This window comes from Coptis chinensis, chromosome 4, assembly GCF_015680905.1.
Source record: "Coptis chinensis isolate HL-2020 chromosome 4, ASM1568090v1, whole genome shotgun sequence".
NCBI lineage: Eukaryota > Viridiplantae > Streptophyta > Magnoliopsida > Ranunculales > Ranunculaceae > Coptis > Coptis chinensis.
The window spans coordinates 85,419,943-85,441,303 of NC_141459.1; the positions used below are offsets into that span (position 1 = coordinate 85,419,943).

Here is a 21,361-nt window from a genome sequence, read left to right on the forward strand (position 1 = left end):
ATTACATACTACTAGAGTTACTCTAGTTATCAAGTCAGTCATCATTTTCTTCATCATTGGCTTCTTCGTCGTTGGAAGCTTCATTTGTATTACTTGCTCCAGCCTTTTTTTTTTTTTCATATTTAGCTACAATTGCATCTTGTTTTAGTTCTAAAACCCTTCGCAAATGAGGATTGACTTTGTCGAGTGACATTGATAACAACCTAGTCTCATTTTCCTCCTCTCTAACGCGGAGTTTTTTTTGCTTCAAAAATAACTTTTTTTGTGTCTTCTCTTGCTTCAATTTCATCATACTTTGAAATTCCCCATTTAGAATCTCTTCTTTATTTCTTCGACTTTCTTTAAAAGCTTCAAGAAATTCATCCATATTTTTAGCAGTGGATGCAACATTACCCTTGACAGTAGAAACAACTTTCTTGTTCTTCTCAATTTCTTTACTCTGCTTCCTACTAACCGACCTCTCCAAAACCTTCTGATGCTTTGGGATCGTATTCGAAAGTACGATTGAAAGTGAAGGGCAGAGTAAAGCGCGTTGAAGGGGTTGGGGTTGAGGGTGAAGAATCGAAACCTTCAACATCTCCGGATCTTGCTTTCTTCTTTGGTCTTGGAGCAAGTGTTTCATTGTGTAACTGAGTTCTTTGCCACTTTGGCGTATTTTTTACTAGATTATAACAATCTTGCCATATCCATGGTTTCCCAATAGTAGCCGCATAAGTTGTTGCCGCGTCTGAAAGCTACGTTTATTAAAAAAAAAAATCAATATCAAGTAGTATATAAAACGAAGTATAAACGAATCTTACAATGTCTTCACGTCCCCACCCGCTTGGAGGTTGTTCTTCAAGCTTTCTTAGTATAGCATGATATTTGTTGAAGAACGGTAAAATAATCGACCAACGTTGTGAGACTCCATTCTACTTACGGTTGCGGTCAAAACCTTGAATTTGATTCATCTTAGCCATAATTCGTTCCCAATAAACTTGTCCCGATTGATCATTCCCTACTATAAGATCTTCTCCAATCTCAATCCACGCTTTAGTAAGAGCAATATTTTCGTCATTTGTCCAACTTGGACCCCTTTCTTGTTTTGGTTGTGACATTGAGAGTGTTGTGTGTGAAATGGTTGAGAGTGTTATGTGTGAAAATGAAGAAGGAGATGAGTGTAGATATATGGATATAGAAATCCGGCCGTTTTTTGCCAGTTTTTTTTCCGTGGGAGCACGCGACATTATGAGTGGCGCGCGCCAGTAGTAGTGGCACGCGACAGTGGTAGTGGCGCTTAGTAGTAGTGGTCAAAGTCAAACAAAAGTGGGGCGACATTTGTACTGGCGCGCGATATTACTATTGTTGCTCCGCATCCGCATCCAAATTGCCAAATTTGCGAACAAGTAGGTGATACAACCATGAATGAGGCCACCTAGAGATGGAATTCCGAGATATTCCAAACTTTTTCTTCAAATATGAAGAAAAATACAGGTTATACTACCACCTAGAGATGCTCTTATTCTTATGAATTAAAGGGGCATATTTAACTTTAGTAGAGACTTGGTTCGGTATCTTTAATGGAATTGACTTCAAGGGAGAGTTGGACTCCGTTTCAAAAGAAAGGGGATTCTCACATAATGACAATCAAGTACCTATTGAGGAATATAGATAAGAGTAAATTGGGCCAACCTGCGAGCAAGTTGGAGAAAGCGCTTGATGAGCCCATCCAAAAATTAAAGTAGTTGGTGTGGTTAATTTGATTTATGAATTCTTTAATTAAGGTATATATTTGAAAGTTGTAGGAAGATATGAGGGTTTTTTTAAGAAGATAGATGGTTTATGTGTGGATAAAAAAAATTGAGAGAAAGCTCCATGAAAGCTATTGCATTTTGCTTTTGGATCATTGGTTGTTGTATTGAAATTTTGGTCGGTTTCGACGATGATCAATTATTATCGTGATTCAAGAATCACGAGTCTTGGACCAACTTCAAGCTTGATCATCCTCCCTCTTTCTCAGTTTTCAGCAACATATAGTTGTTTTATATGTGGATATGATGTAAATCAACCATATATAGCTTTAATTTTGGAAGAGATAAAAGTGACGTAGCTTGTAGATATCTCAGGGCGGCTCAATGGGTGGGGGGTGGGGGGCGGTGGAATGGGTGTTGAAATGTCCAAGAACTAAACCAAATATTAAAGGGTGGGTTGGATGTTAGAACTTGGGTAGGGTTAACTTTCAAACCAATCCTACTGTTTCCAAATTCCAAGACTCAAATAAATAATTTTATAATAGTTTATAGTTAATGAGCCCAAAGGCCGTAGGCTACTAAAAAAAAACTACCCAAATTGGCAACAGAGTACAAAAGGTAATCAAAGCATAAAGGGTGTTTTTTTTTCCTAAATACTAAAGCAACATGGGTGTTTTCCTATGAGAATTACCGAATTTTTGAACGAAAACGTTTAATACATGCATTATAACGAATTCCGAATATTTGACCGTACCGATTTTTTGGGTTACTGAATAATTCTTAAATTATTCGCGATGACGTATTTTTTCCGTATCCTGAATTGCTAACAAGGAATAACGCCCACGATCAAGTTTTACAAATTCTTAAGATTTCTCTATTGGAGAAGCCTTAGTGAGTAAATTAACATACCATATAATAAAGTTAATTGAGATGTGTAAACTCCTAATGGCACCTATGTGGAAGTGTAAAAATACACACCCCATTTGAAATGTCCTAAGTGTCGAATTTCTACTATCAATATAAGTAGTTCATCCAGTCTTTATATTAATAAATGAAGCAATGGAATTGATTCTCATTTATTTGGTTGACTCAATAGTCTACTTAATTTGGAACATTGGATAAACTAGTTAAGAATCACTTCAAAACATCACTGTTTGAAGAGAATGACTATCCCTCCCACCATTTTACTTGTGTATACTATACTAGCTATTACATATAGAGGACCGCCCCCTTTTTCATTCTAGCAATGCTAGAGTACGCGGGATGTATGGGTGCGCAGTCATCTCGTACCTTGGTTATAGACTTTGTAGAGCAGTACACACGCACCCCCTTGGTTATTGGAGGGCCCAGATGCTGGAGCACAGGTACAGCAGGCGCATGCTAGATTTTGCATTTTCATTATGTCTTCATCTTATTTATGTATACATTTTCACCTCCTTATCCACCTCAATCTCCACAATGTCTTGTCATCAGTGGCGGAACCAGGGGGACAGGGTACGCCCTAGCTCACCCTCAACTTTCGGCAAACAAAAAAAAGTTTTACTATTCGCAGAAACTAAAAAGCCATATCCGAAAAAAGACTAAACTACTTAACAGTGTAAAGTACTAAAGTACTTGCATTAACTGTGTTCGCCTCAAAGTCTCAAACTAAAAACCCATAACCGACAAAAGACAAAAATAAAAGCACAGCACACGCTGACACACAAACCGAAACCAAACAAACAACAAAACAAAAACTCCAATATCTTACTCCAGTTTGACTCTCTGCCTCTTTATCAAAAAGTTAAGCAAAACCCACGACCCACATACCCCACTTTTCCATAATTCCACCTTTCTCTCTATTATTCTAATTAGTTATCCATAATTTCTAAACTTTTCTAGGTAAGCCTAATATTATTAGATTTCTTGTCTTATTTTTTATCTTTTCATGTTAAGTTGATTCCTAAACCATGTTTTAAAATTTTTTTGTATTCTTTTTGTGAATTCATTAAACTACATATTTTTATTTAATTTTATTTTGTAAATATCATAATAACATTGGTAGTTTATTTTAATTAGTGCAATTTCAATTCAGTTGATTAATGGTTTATTTTAATTATTTAAACAGATATGTTAAAGTATTTCATCAAAGGAAAATCGTTGCCCACTCAACCTACTCAACCACCTAATAACACAAATAATGTTGCCAGTGTTGAAGTAGGATCCTCCTCAAAACGAAGCCACCAAGAAACTGAGGATGGTAGTATTGAACAACTCACATCAAAGCGGGTTCAACGTGAAAATCATGAAGAACTTGACTTGTCTAGTCTTCAGGGAGACCCTGCACTGAGGAAAAAGATTTCATATTATCATCCTAATGATCAAGACTCGATGAGAAGAGCATATTTGCTTAGGAGTCCTTGCCAGCCTAATCATGCTTTTCCTCAAAGAACAAGGGGCAAGAGAATCTGACGCTTTCAGAAAGAGTGGTATGAGCAGTTTAGTTGGTTGGAATATATGTAGTACTCACGAGGATGCCGCATTTTGTCTATATTGTTATCTCTTTAAACCTAATAAGGGGGCACAAGGAGGTGGGGATGTTTTTTCTCACAGAGGGTTTATTAATTGGGAAAGAAAAACCAAATTAAAGGAGCACGTTGGAGGACCAAATAGTGCTCATAATATTGCTTAATTATAGGGCAGCACAGACTTTGTTAAATCAAGAACAGCATATCGGGACATTTCTTCACAGACAATCTGACCAAGTTTGAAGGGATTATCGAATACACATAACTACAATAACTGATTGCATTAGGTTTCTTTTGAGACAAGGTTTAGCTTTTCATGGTCATGATAAATCAAATGAGTCGATCAATAAAGGTAATTTTCTTGAATTTATACGATTTCTAAAAGATCATAACGAAGTCATTAAGAAAGTTCTTGATAATGCTTCTAAAAATCGGAAATTGACATCGCCTGATATCCAAAAAGATATTGTGAATTTGGCTGCTGTGAAAACTACAAATGTTATTCTAAAAGATTATGGAAATTCATTGTTTGATATTTTAGTTGATGAAGCACGTGATATGTAACGCCCGTATTTAAAATACATATTTAGTTATTAATTTATTAATTAAATTATTTATTTAAAAATCGGCTGGATTGGATTTGGGATACGCGGGCCTGATTTTTGGGCCCGAGTCTGTTTTGGGCTTGGGTTTCAGACCCAAGTATATAATCACATTGTTCTAGAAAATAGGGTTTTAGAGAATAAAAAAATAATAAAAATGGAGGCAGAGATAGAAGCTGGATTTCTAGAGCGTTGGAACGCGACAATTCGGACTAGGAGGATTCGTGGAGCTTGGGATTAAGGTGAGTAGATTAGTTTTCTATTTCACGTATAATTTTACTATTCAAAGTTTTCGCTCATTCTTCGGTCATTATTGTTTGTCCTATCGTTGTTAAACACTTGTTAAAATGGTCGTTGTTAAATTTTGGTTAACTATCGAAATACTGTTGAGGCTTATTGGAACATCAATGGAGCTTGAGCCCCGAACCTAAATCGATCCCAAATCCACTCTGAACCGTGGTACTGTTGTGTTGTGGGGTTGGGAGTATATGAGTTTGAAACTGTTGGAACAGTTCAAAAACTCTTTGGAGCTTTGTCAACGGAGGCGCCAGCCATAAATCGAACTGCCCTCTAACTGTGTTGTTTTGTTTTGTGGGTTGGGTTGTTGGTTAGAGGGATTACGAGTGGTGGTGGTTGGAGGTTGTCATGGTGCTGTCGAAGCTCCCAAATGGATCGTTAATGGCGACTTCGAGAGACATCGATAAAATGAAATGAATCGGAGCGGTTATGGTTGTTTTCGTGTTGATTGAACCATGGACAAAAAAATATATCCGCCGATATATATCGGTATTTTTGGTACACCGATATCGATATTTCCGATATATATCCACCGAATATAGAACTCTTTTTTTTCCGATATATATCGGAATTTCCGATATGAAACTTTATATCGCCGATATAATCGATATTTCCAATATAATCGATATATATCGGTTGACTTTTTAACCATTTTAAAATATAAATCCGATATTTCCAATATATTTCCGATATATATCCGATATTTCCGATATTATATTTCCGATATATCTGATATTTCCGATATTTTAAATAGTTTAGACTGGTTACCAAAAAAAATGGATATATCCGAAATATCCGATATATCCGATATATATCGGTTTTTGGGTACACCGATATATTCATCGATATCGATATTTTGGGCCTTGGATTGAACTGTGTTTAGGGATGGATGTTGGGCTGTTGTTGTATGCGGGTTGGGGTGAGTTCGAAGCTTGCACTGTCCATTAATGGCGGCGCGATCCAGTTGAGGGAGGAGTGAGTGATGTGAGGAAATCGATTTTTGGTTTTATTAAAGGTGTTGGGTTTGTCATAATGAGTCCAACTGATGTGATGAAGTTGGAGGAGGAGGAGAACCGGTGGTGGTGGTGGTGGTGGAGGCCGCTAGAAATTTGGAAGCGGTGAGGGGATGACGACTTGGGCTTAGGCTTGGGCCTGGGCCAAAGCATTTTGGTTTCGGTTTGGGCCTTAGCTAGTTAAAGGGTTGTTGGGCCGAAATGTTTAAGTGTTTGGTTGGGCCGGACCAGTTCAATTAAGCTTGGGCCAATTTGGTTTAGTTCTATGGGCCAGTTTCAGTTGTTTTGATTGGGCCCGGTTTTGTTTTAATTTGTGGACCAGTTTAATTTAAAGTTTTTGGGCCAGTTTCAGTTCAATTTTTGGACCGAACCACTTAACTATTTTGGGCCAGTTTCTAATATTGCTTAGGGCCAGTCCATAGGACTTAATATAGATCCCAATTGGATCAGGTGGAATAAATAAGTTGGTTTTAGACTTTCGGGTTCTAAGGTTTGGGCTTGGCCAGTTGGGTCCGAACCATTACCTTAGCCATGAGCCCATGAGCTATGCACATTGACCTTAGCCATGAATCATGGCTATGACCCTGAACCTGTCGAACATGGAAACGACAGTTTGACTTTGACCATTGACCGTTGACTTTGAACGTTGACTATTGACCGTTGACTTTGACCATTGACCGTTGACTGAGGAATGTTGACTTTTTTCAGTTTTTCTCATATTTAAGAATATGGACAAATATAGTAATAAAATATTGTCGAAATTATATAACGTTATTTGTCATTATCTAATTAAGATTTGACGTGAGTAGTGTGTAAAGCATATATATATTGGGCTTTGATTGGGGACTGTGGATTGTTTAATTGTGCTACATTTTATGTTGTAAATTGTATGGACAAATCAAATGCTAAAATGATGTGGAAGCGTGTATATATTTGGTTGTCATTATCTAATTAAGATTTGACGTTGATATTGTGACATTATATAATATGTTGGGATATATATATATTGAATGCAATAGTTTTGGAGACATAAATGTATAAACACTCCATTATTATATATGTGAGATGCTACTATGAGGTAGTATAATATTGGTGAATGTTTGCCCACGGGATTGTGGCTTAGTGCAATAATATATTGGCACGTGAAAGAATGAAAAGGGTTATGAGATATTTTGAGATATTTATAAATATTGTGGCTTAGTGCAATAAGGTATTTGACCTGCACGGGATATAGTAGAATTACTATGAGTCATAAATGGATGACACTTGAATAAATTATGTAACGAAAATCCTAGAACCTAGCTACCACAACTCATGTGATTTGGCCCTTCTGGCGTTTCAGTGAATCTGAATGGCCTTCGGGCGTAAGTAATGTGATTGGCCCTTCTGGCGTTTCAGTGAATCTGAATGGCCTTCGAGCGTAAGTAATGTGATTGGCCCTTCTGGCGTTTCAGTGAATCTGAATGGCCTTTCTGGCATAGCCGAATAGTGGCTTAATTATTCCGTTCGCAAAATAGAACGAGACGCGCGATATTTTATGCTGAATAGTGGCAGTACTTACATAATGGCTTTCGTGTGAGGGTTACCTGGTGTGCGCCATCCCGCTCATGGTAGTTACGCACGGAGTGGTTCATTATGTAAGGGGAGGCATGTGGATGTACATGTTGTTGGGAAGCGAGCCGATTGTGGTAGCCAGGGAAACTAGGTAAGACATAGATACGACGTGAATTTTAGGGACACACAAAGAAAGCCTTAATTAATATAATTATGGTAATATGTTGGTTAATGATATATCTTTAGATAGATGATTGTATATGCTTGGCTGGTTATAGTTTAGTTAGAACCTAAGGCGCCTCGTGGAGGAACTAAATGCTTTTTTATTATGCGTATGGTTTATTGGGTGGTTAGTGGGAAGTTAAGCACCTCAGTGGAGGAACTACCTGTCTTAATTAGTGTACTTAAGGATGTTGTATTAGTCGTTGAAAGTTAAGGCGTCTCGGTGGAGGAACTAACTGCCTTATAGATTGTGTATATATTTGTATAAGAATATGTTGTATTTTAGAGCTACTCACACCAGCATTTTTATAATGCTGACCCGATTTGCATATTTGCTTATCGGGTGTGTTCATTAAATGAACACAGTTGATAAGTCTTGACAGGTTTAGTATTGAAGAAGATTGGTTGCTGCTTGTGGTTTGCGTTAGCGTCGCATTTCAAGATAGGCTTTGTTTTCCTTTGAGGTGATATAGATTTTCATTTGAGATAAGGTTATTTGCATTTTCATTTTGTAAATTTTTGTAATGAAGATGACTTTTGTTTAAGTTTAAAATTTTTATTGGTTCTTATTTATCCGCATATTTGAACTGTTTATGGGTTTTTGAAGTTGAGAGTGCGTCACACCTCGGAGATCGAAGAGTCGGGAACAAATAATGTTTTTCCAAATTCTGTCGAAATTCGGGGTGTGACATGATATATCAATTAAGGAGCAAATGGTAGTTGTTTTACGTTATGTTGATAAGAAAGATTGCGTAATTGAGAGAATTTTTGGAGTTGTGCATGTTAAGGAAACTAGTAAAGTAACACTTAAAAAGGCAATCGATGAGCTGTTCTCCAAGCATGGGTTGAGCATATCTAGACTGCGTGGATGATAAGAGCCCAAAACTGTAGTTTTAACCCCTTAATATCATTATATTTAGACTAATTATGTGTATAATAAATATGAGTTAGTACTGTTTACGCGCGTTTATGTATTTCAGGCATTGGAGTCAAATATGTGAAGAAACATGTCATTTTTGTGAGATAAAAGAGCAAAGGTTGGTTGCTAAGAAGTCCTATGATTAAAGGCCAAGATTCAAGGAGAAAAAACATTTTTAAAGTCCAGTCAAAGCTGAAAAGTCAAAGTCAACGCGGGTAGAAAAAGAGCATAAAATTTAACAAAACTTCCACAGGCCGTATCTTTGGACTCAAACCTCATAATTAGGCCTACTATATGTCAAAACGACCGGCTCGGAAAGAGATTTCTAATGGTCTAAGCCGTGACCCAATCAGAGGAGAGAAAGTGGATGAAAAGGGTGTTGAAGTAATTTCGCGCAGAGAAGCCTTTTTGGACATATGTAATTAGGTTTTGTGCTTGATTTCATAGCCCAAAACATGGCTCCAAAGCCCATGCACGAAATTGTAAGCTAACCCTCTCCTATATAAAGAGGGTTAAGGCTAAAACAAAATTTGGCTACTCCCCTCTTTAGTTTAGTTTTAAATTAAGGTTTTCTCTCTCTTCCTTTTTAGTTTAGTTTAGTTTTAGTTAATTAGTTTAGTTTGTAGCCTCCATTAGATTAATAAAAGTCAAATTATTGTTCTTCATTATGTCTTTTATTTATTATTATGTTTATGATAGTCTAATGACTTCTAGCTAAACCTCCATTATAGGAGTTTGATGAAGCTTGATGAAGACTTGATATGTTAGTTAGAATTATTGTTTGTTTAAGAGTTTCACTCTTGTAGGTTAGTTGATTCGCCATGAGAATGGGTTGAACTTCCTCACATGCTAATTATTAGTTGGCAAAGATTGCCATGAATAATTAGGGATCAAATACTTAATCTTAATTGGTTAGGATTACAATAATATATACTAGCATATTAGGAATAAAGCAAAGTGGAATCAATCACCCTAATTTTTTCTCCACATTTTATTCAAGTCATATTAAATTGCTTAGTTAAATTAGTATAAGTTAAATTCATACATTTAGTTTCATAGTATAAATTCACCTCTATAAATATTACTCTCACCATTGTTCATTGTGTTTAATTAATTGGATTTTATTATGTCTTGGTAGTTTAGGAGTTGGACGATTTCATACTCTATATATTGCATAAATCTGTATGTGAGAGTAGGAAATAAATAATTGATACCGAAATAATAAAGTTAGAGTAATCTAGTTGAGTTTTTACGGGTTATCAGTGGACAAGGGTATGATGGGGCCAGCAATATGCAAGGTGATTTGAATGGCCTAAAAGCACTTGTAATGAAGGAGAATGAGTATGCATTTTATGTTCATTGTTTTGCCCATCAGCTTCAGTTAGCCCTTGTAGCAGTTGCAAAGAACCATGAGTCAATCGCTAATCTTTTTAGTATTCTCTCTAATGTGGTAAATACTGTTGGAGCATTATGTAAGCGACGGGATATGTTGTGCGATGCAATGAAAGCTAAAGTTGTTGCAGCGTTACAAAGCGGAGAAATTTCAAGTGGCAAAAGGTTGAATCAAGAGACTAGTCTTAAACGATCTGGTGACACTCGATGGGGCTCACACTATTATACACTTCTTAGCATGATAACCACTTATGGTTCAGTAGTTGATGTGCTTGATAATGTAGCGAAAAATGGTTCAAGCTCGGAACAAAGAGGTGAGGCTTACGGATTATTAGATTCAGTGCAGTCTTTTGAATTTATTTTCAATTTGCATTTGATGAAAGCGATACTAGGAATTAGCAATGATTTGTCAAAGGCTTTGCAACGTGAAGACCAAGACATTGTCAATGTCATGGCTCTTGTTAAAATAACAAAGGTACGCTTATAGGCGATGAGAGATGATGGGTGGTATAGTCTCCTGACTGAAGTTTCTTCACTATGTGCCAAACATGATGTGGTTGTTCCAAATATGGAAGAGAGGTATATGGCTTGAGAGAGGTCTCGACAAAGAGCATAAGGAAACACCAATTTACATTACTATCGTGTTAGATTATTCTATCATTGTATTGATTTGCAAATTCAAAAGTTAAACAACTGGTTTAATGAAGCAAACACAGAATTACTTCTTTGTATGGCATATTTTGATCCTAGTGAATCGTTTGTTGCTTTCGATAAGCAAAAGTTGATCCGTTTTGCTCGACTTTATCCCGATGATTTTTTAAAGATAGATCAGATGAAATTAGCGGATCAGCTTGATAATTATATCATTGATGTGCGTTCCGATACTAAGTTTGGTGAAGTAAATGAAATTAACGACCTAGCCAAAAAAAATGGTTGAGATGAAGAAAGACATTGTGTACCCACTTGTTTATTTGTTGATTAAGTTGGTACTGATTTTACCTGTTGCTATTGCCACTGTGGAGAAGACATTTTCTACTATGAATATTATAAAGAATCGTCTGCACAATCGGATGGCGAATAAGTGGTTGAATGATTGTTTAATAACATTGAAAAAAAAAATTTGATAACATTGATACCGACTTAATCTTATAACGCTTCTAGAAAATGAAGAAGGATGACAAAAAAGAAAGGCGCCGAAAACAAGTATTTGTTTATATTTGATTTTTTTTCTTATATATATATATATATATATATATTATTATTATTATTATTATTATTATTATTTTTTTTTTTTTTTTTTTTTTTTTAAGTGGAAATTTTATTGATAATGATAACGAGTATTACAAATAATTAGGACAAGCGTGCAACAAGCTGCGCCGCAAGTCCTTTCTGAATAGCAAATCCTATCCTTCTAAAAACAAACTCGTTGGAACCAGCTGTCATAACGTTACTGTCCATAACCTTCTGAAGTCTCTTGAGAAGCTCAACCGACTGTTGTTCTAAGAAACCGAAAGTGTCAAAACTAAACGGAATGAAACAATGTTGGTTAGCTATGCAAGCTTCCTCATGCTTCTCTATCTTCCCCGCCACGCTCTCTCTTCGCTTCTTCCTACCTCAAAGACTCCATTCCCAAGCCCTACCAACGGAGAGGCTCCAGTTACATCAACACACGATGCTCCCTCCCTCGGACCAATCAGAGATCAATACATCCCGGGCGAAGTGTAGATCTTCCCTCATTCGGATCAGTGAGAAAATTAACGGGAGCCTCCTTTTTCACTTGTACCCCAGCCCTCCAGAATGCATCACATAAAATATCTCTGACATGATCATGTCGGTATTTGAAGCCTGGGAAATATCTACAATGTGCTGCATGGTCCCCAAAAGTATCTAGTCTGCTCTTTTTGCACACAGGGCATAAACCACCATCATAGTACAAAGGAATCATGAGACGGTACCGGAGAATAGAACGATACTCTACCGACGACATACGCTGTCCAAGTCCCTCCATCGGAATAGCAAGTAGGAAATCCTTTGCATGTTCTGACTGTAAGCATCCAATGACCGCTTCGACGACGAAAGCGAGATAACACAAACTCCCTCTCAAGACCAGCAACAATCTTACCATAGAATGCTTCCGCCAAAACTTTTTGTGGTTTTGAGGGGACGGTAGCACTCACAGCCATAGAACTGAGGTCAAAATTGGGTAGACAGAGACTCAATGCACTGCTAGCAACATCAAGAATCTCATCCAAAGGTGCGGGCCACAACTCCTAAGAATGTGGTTCAAGCTCGAAGTCCGACAGCGGGGAGGCTACAAAAGCAAATGTAGATACATCGATTGGCAATAATAAATACCTAAAACCGCCTAGGCGTAATGGGAGTGTCGATAAACGCCATCAGTAAATCACCGAAGCGGGACCATCGAAACCACAATACCCTGGAGAACACTGCGGAGATGCCGATCAAACGTCTGAGCTGCCTCTCTGAAAAAGGATGGTGGACAAGTACGAATCGCGAAGACCAACTTAGAGAGCCCAACACAAGCTCTTAAGAGCGCTAACTCACACTGTGGATCTTCTAATACAGCCAAACAGTCCATCAGAGTCATAGCCTTGCCAATACGCTTGCGAATAAGACCCATGACAAAAGATGCATCAGTGCTAACTGCACCTCCAAGCAACCTGACCCCCTGCTGAGGATGGGACAAATCTGAAGGAAATAGACCAGGAGTAGAGCGACGTGGATCTAGTGATGGCCAAAATATCTCAGTTTTAGCCACATTAAGAACCAACCCATAAGAAGGTCCTTCTTCCTGAATTATACCCAAAGCTGTCGCCACCTGTTCTGTATCCCCGACCAGAGTCCCATCATCTAAGTACCACGCCTGTAGTAATAACTGACAACTGGACTGGATCCGTAGAATAAGAGGATGCAACACTAGTGCAAATAGAAGGGGACCTAGAGGGTCGCCTTGCTGGACCCCCGTAGCAGACCATATGTAGCTATCCCCCACGATAACCTCGCAGTCGACAATACAAGTACTTTCGACCCGAGGGGCAATAGTCGGGCATCGGATACGAACCTCTTTTAACATGATGGTCCGATCAACCATGTTAAAAGCATTCGAAAAATCTACCAAAGAAAGACATAGAAATAGAGCTATTGTCATTTGTTAGCATACACCATACGGTTTGGCGTGCAAAAATCGCCCTCGCTCCACCGTAAAACACCCACCCCATACCGAAAATCCCGTAAGTACCCAACCACATCTCTCGAAACTCCTCTCATTGTAATCTTAGAGACCGACGACGCCAAACCATGCCCACGGCTATGGATCTAAATCGTTATCCGGCTTAAGAAGTGGAATAAAAGCGAGCACTCGCTATGAATTCCGCTTAACGGCCGTGGACATCGTCCCTCAGAACCAAAGATTCACCACAGGGGTCAATGCATCTAGCAAATCGACGATATAGGCTGGCTGCAAAGACCACTCATAGCATCCAACAAATGCCGAGCTCGGAGACCATCACGGCCACAAGAAGTGCCTTTCGAAACGACCTAATGCATGACAAAAGCGGTATTTCTCTCTACAAATAAAGGAGGCTCGGCGACAAGGAACAGTTGGTCTCACGGTGGTTGTCGACCGGGTGTTTCTCCTCTAATGCTTGGATAGTCTCCGCCGAAGTTAGGGCGACCCCGATGATGACAACACTTTTACCGCCGCCGTAAAATGTCCATCGACGAACCTTCAGAAGCATCGGCACATTCCGGTAGAAACGGTCATTTGGGGGGTGGTCGGATTGAAGGAGGCTCTATCGCAGACTTCTAAGAGGCTAAACGATCCACCGTGCTCGTTCCATATCGTCAACGCATAGAGTATCTGTTTCTGCTAAAGGTTTTTCCTAGTACCAGATCGACGTTCCTGACGATTCTGTGGTTGGAAAACCTGTAGAGTGCAGCACGGGAGAAGGAGAAGACGAACCCATGCCAACACTGAACTAGGATCAACCGTAATATCCCAGAGAGCAGACTTCAATGCACTAGAAAACGCCAAACGACATGCACGTGGTATACTTTTCCGCGAAAGCGGTATAATTAAAAATGCCTATCAAGTAACGCCTCATCCGAGAGGGAATAACACCCGTGAGGCCTCGGGATATCACTAAGCGTCTCCTTGTGATGTGAGTGCGCATTGCATAGTCATGGGGATAGGCGGTGGTTCCGTATACCGACAATAAGGCATCCAACTCTCCATTATCCGTCATTTTCGGTGGTTTTGTGATGCCTCCCGAATGACGACATGGTATGGTTAATGCATGCATCTTTGAGGCGGTGGCCACATATCCATTTGTTCACCGTTTTCAAAAATTAAGAAGGGATAAATATAAACTTATGTCCTTCTTAATCTTATCCATGCAGCTATATATATCCCGACCACCCAAGTCTTTGTTTCTTAATGTGAGTTTCGATATACGAAACCGCAAAGCCGCCACCACCATTGGCCCCATCTTTGCACTTGTCAAACTCACGAAAAGGACAATGCACATGCTTCTTCTGCGAGAGCATGATGACGACACCTTATGCTCGAACAAACTCAAAAACAGACGACACCAATACGAAACCACAACAAACAAAAGCACTACCATAAATCAAACCCAACCAACGAACATAGCATGGAAGCAAACCCAACTCCAACAAAAACAACCGACAAACTTTACTCTGTGCTTAATGGAATTAAAGTTCCAAGCAATTGTGGAAAGCATCGTCCAAGCGGTACATATGGATGGACCAAGGTATGGATCCGCGGATGACTCACCGGCAGAAGCCAAGCTTTTCAAGGGATCAGGTCCACTGGAAATGCAAAGCAGCACGGGAGCAAATTAGGAGCAAAGTCCAATGGCTTCTAATCACTACAACATAGCGAGAAGCTAATTTCTCGGCCGATCAGTGAAAGGAATGGGTGGTGGTGGTATTGCACGAGTGGTGCGGCGAAGGTGGCGTTAATGGTCGATGGGAGATGATGAATGGGGATGGTATTTTGGACTGACGTGGTGGAGATTATGAAGGGCGGTGGTGGAGATGATGGATGGGGGATGATAGATGATGGTGTAAAGTGATGCTGGCAGCCGATGGTAGTGGTGGTGGTCAGGGTCTGGTTTTGATGGTGGCGGAAGGTGGTGGTTGGGGTCTGTTGCGGGATTTATGAAGAAGGTGGAGGTTTTTTTTTTTTTTTTTTTTTTTGGCTGGCTGTTCACTCTCACTTAGTTTCCTGGCTCGCCACTGCTTGTCACTCTACTGTGTATTGAACATGTGGCCTTAGACTGCCACATCATGTATTTAGATCATGGCCATGTCTTGCTTGTCATTCAACCTCGTGAAAGACACAAGAAAGAGAGCAAACATGTTCCGCAGATTTCAACGTCTAAAAACCGTTCTTTTCCGCCAACAAATAATTTCCCCACATATCCAACACAAATTCAATCCCACATTCCAATACTTGATTTCCCCCACCAGAAATTTCAACACACGCACCAATAAATTTAACGCAAATTCTAGTACCCCTTTATATGCCCGTGACTCAATTATGTCAAAAGAAATTGCGGAGGTCCAAAGCATCCTCCAAGTACACATGAATAACTCTGTTAAAGAGGTCGAAAAGGCGCTAGACCGATGTGGGCTTGTGTTAAATGACGATTTTGTACTAGAACTACTTAAATGGCATCGTTCGGACTGGAAATCTGCGTTACGCTATTTTTATTGGGTATCTAAAGGAGGAAGGAAAAAAATGTATAGTCCTGGATCAAGTGTTTATAATGAGATGATAGATATTCTTGGGAGAATGAAGAGATTTATGGAGTTGGGGGAAGTGTTTGATGAAATGTCGGGTCTGGGTCTTGTTAATGAGAGGACATTTGGGATTTTGTTGAATAGATATGCGGGAGCGCATAAGGTGGACGAAGCGATTGAGGTTTTTTATAAGAGAAGAGAATTTGGACTGGAGCTTGATTTGTCTGCGTTCCAAACGCTTTTGCTGTCTTTGTGTAGATATAAACATGTTGAGACTGCGGAGAGTTTGTTTGTTGAGAAGAAGAATGAGTTCCCTCTTGATATAAAGACGTTGAATATAATACTCAATGGGTGGTGTGTTCGAGGGAATTTACGTGAGGCCAAGAGGTTTTGGAAGGATATATTGGACTCTGCTTGCAAGCCTGATATGTTTACTTATGGGATTTTTATAAACTCTCTTACAAAGTCTGGGAAAGTAAGCACTGCCACCAAATTGTTTCGTTCCATGTCTGAAAACGGTTGTGCCCCTGATGTGGTTATTTGTAACTGTGTTATTGATTCCTTGTGCTTCAAGAAAAGGATTCCTCAAGCTCTTGAAATCTTTAAAGAGATGAAAGAACGAGGAGGCTGTCCACCGAATGTTGCTACGTACAACTCTCTTATCAAGCATCTTTGCAAGATTGTGAGGATGGAAAAGGTTTACGAGTTGTTGGAAGAAATGGAAGAAAAGAAAGGAAGTTGCACACCTAATGAAATAACTTTCATTTGCTTGCTCAAAGCTGCTAAGAAACCCGAGGAGGTGCGTGGGGTTTTAGAGAGAATGAAAAGAAATGATTGCCGAGTTGCAGGTGACACCTATAACATGATATTGAAGTTGTTTTTGGATTGGAATGATGTACAAGGAGTACAATCTGTATGGACTGAAATGGAGAAAAATGGTGTAGGACCTGATCAGCGATCTTACACCATTATGATCCACAGACTTCACAAAAAGGTCGAGTAGAAGAAGCTTTGAAATGTTTCAAGGAAATGATGTCAAAGGGTATGATACAAGAGCCTAGGACTGATTTACTGGTCACAAATATGAAGACAAAGTTGAATGAAAGAAAACATCAACATGGAGGGTGCGAAATAGGTGAAGTTAGAGGTTCAGCTAAACAAAGAAAGAAGAATATAGCAAACTCTAGCGGTCCAAGTTCAGCTAGTACCTTTTGGTAAATCAGTTTCCTTGACAATGACGAAAAGTGGTCTAGTTTTATCGATTCCACATTAGACAATTTAAGGCTGTAATGTACTGTTCACATTTTCTTGCTTATGCACTCAGGGTAGCTACTAACCTCACCCAATAAATGTTCTACTTGCGGAGTTATGGTTGACATATTTTGACTTTATCAACAAACAAGAAAAAATAAAGATTTGCGATTGATTGTGGCATTTTCTAACGTGCATCGATCCGTGGAAGGTATCCATAGTTTCTGACAAGAAGTGAAACAGCAACCTAAGAGGAAATGCTGAATAAGTGAAGAACTCTTGAAGTACCAAATGATAAAATACGAGTAAGAATCATAACTAGATTTCATTGCTGTAGAACTCGTGACTAAAAGGTTATTTGTTTTCTCTGTGCTGTGTCTCTGTCTTTCCTCTCCTCGCACTTCCTCGTCCTTACTCAATGTAAATTAATAGATTTCTCTTGTGACACCATTATTTCCCTATTATAAGAGCAGAATTTTACTTTTTATGTCCCATGGTTCTACTATAGCTGCCCAGGTACTTTCGATTATCAGACCAGGATTCTTGTAAGCAAACAAAATCCTACAAGAAAGGATGTTAATTTCTAGAGGTGGAAACACCTAACAGTTACAAGGCTCCTTCCCTGTTTCAGTTAAAATTCTGGGTGAAAAATTTATTAATTCCGCGGAACAAACAAAGCACGACAGAGCCCAAATGACAAGTCATACAACGGTTTTAAACCAAGTCTCAACTATATTTACTCAAACAAAAGACAATTTTTACAGACGAAAATGTGTACACCTAAACTGCGAAAATGAGCACTAGTTGAAACAATACAGAATAGGATTACGAAGATAATCCAGTGCAAAAGATTGAGTTAAAAGTTATGACACTATAATTCCACAACTGTTTGATGTCAAAACCTGCACCATCAGCCAACTGGACCAGTCTATCGAAAAAGCCTTGGAACTGATCTCTTGGGTATCTTCCCATCAAGCTTGAGTCTTCTATATGCTTCTCGAATGTGGCATGGCCTCAGAGGCCCAGTTTCTTTTCTCTCATTCATTACTATTCTTCCTGCAACAATAAGGTTTATCAAAAGTTAGATACTACAACAGTATTTCAGGTTTACAAGATTCATAGCACCATAATGGCTCCCTCGCCATTAAGAAAACTGGTGGAATCCCTAATGAGCAATCATCACAATGGATGGTGCAAAATTATATTTTTTTTTAAAAAACAGATTTAACTCAATCGGAGATCAATCTTATCACGTGAATAGCTTTTATTAATTTGCTAACAAAATATAAATAATAGAATAATAGAATAAAATAGAATTCCTTACCTATTTCAACAAGCTCACCAACAAACATTTTGGCTATCCCTGAAACCACAATCGTCATTGGCACTGAAACTTTTGGACTTCCAGTGACGCTTGCTATCAGCTGCATCCAAACACCAGCAGGGAAGTTATAAGACCACAAGTTAAAAATTAGCCTAACTTCATCAGCAGAAATTACCGGTCTTGCTTGGTCCTTGTTAGATTTATTTTTTATTTTTATTTTTTCCTTTCATTCAAATGAAAGAAAACCGTCTGGACTGGAATGGGATTTGGCAGGCCCCTACCTGTTTACTAAGATAAATGGTGAAAAAGATACAAGGGCTAAATGCCTACTTGATAGATAAAATAGCAGCCATTTCTTGTCTTGAAAATCAAGAAATGAATGTGTATGTACGTCTTCCTAACCTCCTACAGGTTAGTAATGCCATTCTAACATACTTATTATTCTCTTCTTTGTAAAATATTTTCAATATAACCAACTATGTACAAAAAAAAATAATATAGCCAACTAAAAGAAAAGCTGGGGAATGGAGCTGAGAACAAGAAATTCGTATAAGTCGGAGTACTTTTTTTATCAGTAAAATGTATTTATAGGATGAGATATCCCACTCAGATACAACAAGGGGAAAGACAAACAAATAACAATACAAGAAAATGCCAGAGAAAAACAAAAGCACAGAAACTGTTTTCATGCATGACCGAGCAAGGAACCCATTCATATTACAAATCTTACTAGAACTGCTCGTTTTTTATCAGAAGCTTGTGATTTAGTACCATAAAGTCTCTGCCCAGTGTGTCTGTCCACTCCTCCAAAAACTTCAACCTAAGGAAGATGAATCCCACTCCCTCTATCACTAGAATCGCTTGTGCCACAGAAGTGTCACATGTTCCTCGTGATAGTAAAAGGTAAGATGCTCCACGATTTGCACCCCTTTTAGGGTTGGACCCTAAGAACCTAGTAACTCAACAATTCCTTCACTGACCCAATACACCCCAGAGTCGCAAAATCTTATTCTACTGAACGTCACATGAAGAAAAAAGCATAATAAGGAATTTTCGCTGATCAGATATAAGTGCTAGGAAAGTACAGAAACATGATACCCCAGGCATTAGCCAGGAGAGGAGAACGCAGGGGAAAATAGAAAAAGTAGAAAGATTTGGCTGAGAATCTCCCATTCTTTCTATAGCCCAATGCTCAAAATCTCCATCCGGTATCGCAGCAGGAATCGCCTCTAGCATCAATACGAGGGGGTCAATACTCACTATGTCCCAACTATGAACATGAATCCCCATATACCACCGAAGATTACCATATGTACAATGTCAAACTTGTTATCTTGTCACACAAGGAAATTCACCAAGTATAATGAATCTTCTTATGAATTTTTTTTTAAATGGTTATGTAGAATTTACTTGCCCTTGTTAGATTCATCGCCCCTTTGAAATCTACATTGTTAGAAACCCTCCAAAAGTACAAGCTTTAACATTAAAGGTGTATATGGCCTCATTTTACTATCATGTTTGCATACAAACATACATTAATCGTTCATTGACTGGATATATATTCTTTAAATGAAACAAGACACAAAGCATAAGCTTACCTTTTTCATGTTAGCTTTTTGAAACCCAGACCTTCTAAAGGATTCATATCTACTCATTTGCTCCTCCGTAAACTGAGATAATATTGCCCTGCCAAAATAAAACCAAGGACGAAACCACATCAAATACGCATATAAACATTAAACAGTCACAAGATATAAAAAAAAAAAAAACTCAACTGCATCATTGCCATTTTATCAGGGTCACCACTAGACGGAAACTTGCCAAGCTCCACATCCATATTCTCTTCATCCTCCTCATCTTCTTCCTCCTTGTTCTTTCCAGTAGTGTTGGGGGTGTTGTTGATTTTTATCTTCTTTTCATTGTTGCTATTATCCATCGAATCATCATCAGGGGGTATAACTGAAGTGGCACTAATGGGTTCGTCAACAGCAATAGGTGAGTCTTGTTCTTGTAACTCTTGCTCTGCTTCTGCTTCTTCTGCTTCTGCTTCTGCTTCTTCTTCTTCTTCTTCTTCTTCTTCTTCTTCATATGCCACCTCGAATGGATCCTTTGACGGTTGTTTCATTAATACCATCCTTTTTACTAATTATTATTAACACCAACAACAAAACATAATAAATTCTCTTCATATTCAGCCCTTGACTGTTTCTCAATCCTATTTGGGCCAACTCACACATGGGTTGGGCTTTACCCGGCACTGTATATTGGGCCGTGGCTTGAAATATACAACACTTTGGTGTTGCACACAACAAACTCAAAATCGTATAAGTTTTGGATTAGGCTAATTTTTTGTAGATATGATCTCCTAACTATTCTAAACATTATCACAAATAATCAAAAAAATCAAAAAATTATAAACTTGGTTAATTGTAAATGTAGTTAACAATTTACAAAATTTGGTTAATTGTAGACCATTCATTTTCACTATTTTTGATACTATATTTGGCAAGTTTATAAATTTTTTATTATTTGTGACAATGTTTAGAATAGTTAGGAAATGATATCTATAAAAAAAATTTAGCTAATTCAAAACTTATAAATGTCTTAAAGATTTTGAGTTTGTTTACGTTTTAAGATAAGATATGTCCTTAGAACCCCTCCCATAAGTGAAATGGAACTTCAACAGACATGCAACAATCCTTGTTAGTAATTCTCCGAATGATTCGCGATTAAAACATGAATCGAATTCTATAACCCCAAAAC

General features: G+C 38.4%; 3 protein-coding genes across 3 annotated transcripts; 2 read left to right on the plus strand and 1 right to left on the minus strand.

The window, feature by feature from the left end:
- Window positions 1-10,135: 10,135 nt before the first annotated feature.
- Window positions 10,136-10,723, plus strand: LOC147505284 (uncharacterized). Its single transcript, XM_086605507.1, has one exon. The coding sequence runs from the start codon at window positions 10,136-10,138 to the stop codon at window positions 10,721-10,723; it is 588 nt and encodes a 195-aa protein (XP_086461633.1).
- A 4,755-nt stretch (window positions 10,724-15,478) lies between these two features.
- On the plus strand, window positions 15,479-17,399 carry LOC147505285 (Tetratricopeptide repeat (TPR)-like superfamily protein). The gene is given in 2 exon segments (XM_086557863.1): window positions 15,479-17,000; window positions 17,003-17,399. Coding segments are annotated over 2 exon segments (1,659 nt in total). The 5' UTR covers window positions 15,479-15,580; the 3' UTR covers window positions 17,242-17,399.
- Window positions 17,400-17,986: 587 nt separating this feature from the next.
- On the minus strand, window positions 17,987-21,028 carry TAF11 (TBP-associated factor 11). Its single transcript, XM_086557864.1, has 4 exons — window positions 20,374-21,028; window positions 20,197-20,284; window positions 18,599-18,698; window positions 17,987-18,330 (listed from the first exon to the last, which is right to left on the minus strand). The coding sequence occupies exons 1-4, from the start codon at window positions 20,730-20,732 to the stop codon at window positions 18,203-18,205; spliced, it is 675 nt and encodes a 224-aa protein (XP_086413990.1). The 5' UTR covers window positions 20,733-21,028; the 3' UTR covers window positions 17,987-18,202.
- Window positions 21,029-21,361: the final 333 nt, after the last annotated feature.